Raw genomic sequence first — 5,036 nt, 5'->3', positions numbered from 1 at the left:
ACAATTCACCCCCTCTTGTAGTTGTTTTAGTATTCATAATAGAATAACAATGAGTAAAATTGAGATTATGTATTTCAAATCTACCTAGAATAAAAGCTTTTATAATTTGGCGTTGTCCATACAATCTCCTTAATTCTATGGAGGCCCTCATAATTATCGACCATGAGTAATTATATACAAGGTCAACCGTACATATCTCACTCTTAAATTTGTTGTTGGTACGTCATGGGTGTATCAATTAGGCCTAACTAAAAGAATTATCATATGTGAGTACCTGGCCAACATGCCAAAGTTGAACTTTGTCTCCTCATAAAGATTCAATGTTTCAGACCCAGTAGTAATGCAATCACTTCACATTAAATAGAATAATTCCATGTCATGGAGATGAGGAACCTAAATAACTGCCAAAATCAGATCAAGAGATAACCATATTTATATTCCAAATCAACTGCCAATCATCACTTTGTAATTCATTAGATAGTAAGCACATGCAAATATTCTAATTACGCACTTGGTTAACGTATGCATTGCATGATAGCTGCTACTTGCTGTCCTTTACTTTCAATGAGCCTATATTGTTTCCCTTTTTTTTTTTTTTTTTTTTTGATCTTATGCTGTTATGTATATAAGTATTATTTGCCTACATCAATGCTGCATATTCTTCTAAAATCAAGTATAAGTGATCAAAAAGTAATAATACAGGAAACAAAATGGCAAATTTGAATAAATATTCTGAGAAAACAAAGTTGCTAAGTGGATTACTTGCTCTTCAATTATGCTTTGCTGGGTATCATATAGTCTCCAGAGTTGCTCTGAATATCGGAGTCAGTAAAGTTGTATACCCAGTTTATAGGAATGTCATTGCTTTGTTCTTATTAGGTCCCATTGCATATTTTCTAGAGAGGTAAATGTCATTGCTATATTTTCTTCTTGTGGTCCTTTAATTTTCTTGTTTTACCTCTCAAGGACAGTTTCTTATAATAGTTCATGTTAGTCGATCTCAAATCATTTTTGGAACTATGGCATTGTTATTTTATTTTATTTTTTTTGTGCTGATTTTTGGGTTTTACAATTTACAGGAAAGAGAGACCGCCTCTTACTTTCTCCTTGTTGGTTAAATTTTTCTTTCTAGCACTTCTTGGGTATGTCTTCTAAACCTTTCGCCATGTTTATTTGAACCAAGTGTAAAGAAAATTTGGTTAAGATGTTATTGAATGTTTATGTTACTATGTTTGTTTCACAGGGTCACTGCAAATCAAGGATTCTACATTTTGGGTTTGTATTATGCATCTCCCACTTTTGCATCCGCGATGCAAAATTCTGTTCCTGGTATTACGTTTGTCTTGGCCACTATCTTAAGGTAATTAGTTACTCCCTCCCCTATATATTTTCTTACTATTTAATGAACTTTTCGTATATAATACTCCCCCTCCGTCCCATAATATAAGTCCCCTTTTCTTTTAAAGTGTCCCAAAATATAAGTCTTGTTTCTATTTTCAATCAATAATTATACCCAAAATTCCCTCATGAAAATAATTTAACTCCCAAAAAGTCCTCATAATTTCAGCTTCCAATGCACCATTATTAATGATAAAATAGAATCTCATAACCCATTAAACTCCTCTACACATTAAACTATGCAATATTAATGTTAAGTTTTTATTTTTTGTTAAAAAGAAAAAAACAATGTAAGTGTTTCCAAATAAAAATGAATCTTTTTATCTAAATAAAACAAGATTCTAGTTTACCTTAATTCCCGTGTAAAAACAGAATCAGGACTTATATTATGGGACGGAGGGAGTAGTATATACTTTGTTTCTTAATAGATGCATCACATTGACTGGACACACTTGTCTATACACAAATTTGACCATCAATATTTTCAATTATATACTAGTAAAAATAAAGAAAAAATAATATTTTGAAAAAATACATTGTGATAAACCAACAGCAATCAAGATAATGACATTCCCGTCAAAAAAAAAAGATAATGACATGTATTTTTACACAATAGTAACTAAATATTGTCAAGATTACATTCAAAATAATATTAAAATCAATATAATGCATCTATTAAGAAAGGAGAAAGTATATTGAAGTTGTTCGGCAGATTGGCTTTTATAGGTTGCTTTTTCATTCGCTTTTAGCCTTGGCAAGTAAAAAAAGCATATGGCCATTGGAAAATAACTTTTTATGGAGCAAAGAAGTTAACTTTTAGCCAAAAGTAAAAGACCGATTTTAGTAGTTTTTGTATTGACTTTTGGTTTTAGCTTCTAAATCCCATTAAGCAGCCAACAGTACTAACAATTGATTTTATTTATAAAATACTTCTTTGGTTTTTTATTAGTTTACCCACTTTTTTGAGTACAATTGATATTATTATATAATATTAATTTATTGTAGGCTAACGGAGACAAGGATAGTGAGAATAGAAAAATAATATTTTATGCAAAAGATAATAATATAAAAATAGTGGGTCCATACCAAAAACAGGATAAAAAGAAGTCGCGAACTAATACTGGTTCCTAGATATCCTCCCTCTTTGACGTTGTTCATTATTCACAATTATCACTTTGGCGATTATTTATGATTCATACATACATAAGAAAAAAAATATAGTCATGTGTAATCTTGTTAGGTCCGTCTCTATTTTATAAACATCTACTTTTATACTTTTTTACAAATACATAATTAAAGATATTAGTGTTTAAAGTTTTGTATTGACATGCATGAAAAGTCAAAATGGAAGGATCTTTAGGAAACGAAGGGAGTAAGAGATAACCCAAAACAAAAGTATGTAAACTAATAAGAGGTGGAGGTGATAATCAAACCACCAATACAAACCATTGTTCAAACCAATGAAAAACAAACAACCAACAACCAATTACCAAACCCGAATTATATTCATATTTTTTTTAAGTTAAAAAAATTAGTACATTATTAAAATTTAGTATCAGATAACATTTCTAAAAATTTGTGCATGAAATTAAGACAGTTATTAAAGATTCTCAACTTGTATAGCTTCCTCTTTTCTACAATTATATTGTTTTTTCAAAAGAAAAACCAAAAATCCTACAGCCACCTCAATTTGGATGAACATTGATAAGATCTAGTTTTAGAATGCATAAATTTCAAAGTTTGAACACATTGAGTAAAGTTCACTAGCTGATTCTATCATTTTCGTATATTATGCTAATATTTGTAGACTAGAACAAGTGAACATATTTAGTAGACATGGGCTAGCAAAAGTTTTGGGAACCATTGCGAGCGTTGGAGGGGCAACCATTATAACATTGTACAAAGGCTTTCCATTACTACAACTTAAAGAGCAGCCTCAACAAGTTAATTTGATGGCGGAAAATGAAGAAATAAAGTTTGGTATATCTGCAAATACAACCGAGAACTTCACTTGGGGCTGCATTTTCCTACTCGGTCATTGCTGCTCCTGGGCTGGTTGGATGGTCTATCAGGTCAGTATCTTCAATTAACATTTTGTCCTTTAAGAGAAAAATTAATTGTTATTAGCACAAAATAATATCTTACTTTTTATAATTACTATAATTTTTAGGCATCAGTGCTGAAGAAGTACCCAGCAAAACTATCCCTTACTTCTTACACATGCTTCTTCGGATTAGTTCAATTTCTAGCTATTGCAGCTTTCACAGAGACAGATTATGAGCACTGGAAAATCGCTTCATTAGAGGAAGTTTACACCATTTTGTATGCGGTAAATTAATTCGTGCCTCCATTTTGACCTTTATAAATAAAAAATCATGCGCCTAACTATAATATATGTTCAGGGAATCGTAGCATCTGGATTAGTGATTTCCCTTCAAACATGGTGCATTGCTAAAGGAGGTCCAGTATGTGTCGCAGTATTTCAACCTGTGCAAACTATCTTAGTTGCTATAATGGCAGCTATGTTTCTTGGTGATCAGCTCTACTCTGGAGGGTAAGTCGTTCTAATTTTAAAAGAATACAATACCAATTACCATGATTCTGTATGCTGAATATACCATCAAAATTTATGTGAACAAAAATTGTTACATGCATCTCTTGTAAACCTGGCATTTCTCAATTCATTGTATGATGATCAACATAACTTATAATGATATTTTTTGGCCGCAGGATTCTAGGATCAATAATAATAACACTAGGCCTTTACTTGGTACTATGGGGTAAATCAAAGGAGTACATAATGGTAAACCAAGATTCAGAAGACCAATTGACTAAGCATCTTATAGAGAATGGAGATGAAGCACAAGAAGATTTTATTACGTCTGACATCCCTTGAAATCAACGACTAGTTATTTGAGTTATTTATAGAGAAAAGGAGAGAGAAATTCAGCATCACATCAAATGCGAAATGTAAATCATGTTTAGTTGTCTATATGTTGTGCTGGTGGCCTCTGAGCCTCCAAATTTGAGTTTATTTAGGGAGCTCAACCCTTTGTATATTCTTGTATTATTAGTATATTAGAAATATGATAGTGTTGATCAGTTTTAAAAAGTATTTTCGACGTTAATCATCGAAATCAACCAAAAAGAACAACGATTTCAATTAATTATTGATGTTTTTCCTACCCATATAAAATGAATGAAGCAAAGAGGTCCTAGATGAAAGGATTTAACTTCAACATTATATAATAACTTTGAAGTACACTTCATGTTAAGTTTATGCGAGAAAGAAACTAATAAGAGTTCATATAATATTGATGTTTGTTCAATAATAAAATATGAATATAATATATAGGAGTACAATAAAAACACTCCTTTTTTTTCGAGAATATCTTTCATAAGAAAAAAAAAAATTATTAGCTAGATTAGTTGGTGTCCAAAAGTCCCTGAAATCGGACCCTTGCAATTCTTACCTTTGGGACCTTGAATAATCATCCCTATCTACTGACTTGAATGAGACCCTTCACCAAGAGGACATGTATTGGATTGTGAGATCCAGAGAAGGGTGGCTGAGTGGGGGCAATAATAACTCAAAATTTTCCACCAATCTGTGATCCTGAAATAGAAACAAAATTAGG

At 31.4% G+C, this 5,036-nt stretch overlaps 1 protein-coding gene across 1 annotated transcript; it reads left to right on the top strand.

Annotated features, from left to right (window-relative positions):
* The first annotated feature begins 274 nt into the window (after positions 1-274).
* Positions 275-4,438, top strand: LOC104908242 (WAT1-related protein At3g18200). Its single transcript, XM_010697336.3, has 7 exons — positions 275-904; positions 1,080-1,142; positions 1,244-1,360; positions 3,206-3,470; positions 3,569-3,727; positions 3,801-3,952; positions 4,129-4,438. The coding sequence occupies exons 1-7, from the start codon at positions 711-713 to the stop codon at positions 4,292-4,294; spliced, it is 1,116 nt and encodes a 371-aa protein (XP_010695638.1). The 5' UTR covers positions 275-710; the 3' UTR covers positions 4,295-4,438.
* The last annotated feature ends 598 nt before the right edge of the window (positions 4,439-5,036 follow it).

Source organism: Beta vulgaris, chromosome 5 (assembly GCF_026745355.1).
Source record: "Beta vulgaris subsp. vulgaris cultivar EL10 chromosome 5, EL10.2, whole genome shotgun sequence".
Lineage (NCBI taxonomy): Eukaryota > Viridiplantae > Streptophyta > Magnoliopsida > Caryophyllales > Amaranthaceae > Beta > Beta vulgaris.
The sequence above is the reverse complement of the archived record's forward strand: the minus strand, read 5'-3'. Positions and strand labels throughout refer to the sequence as shown.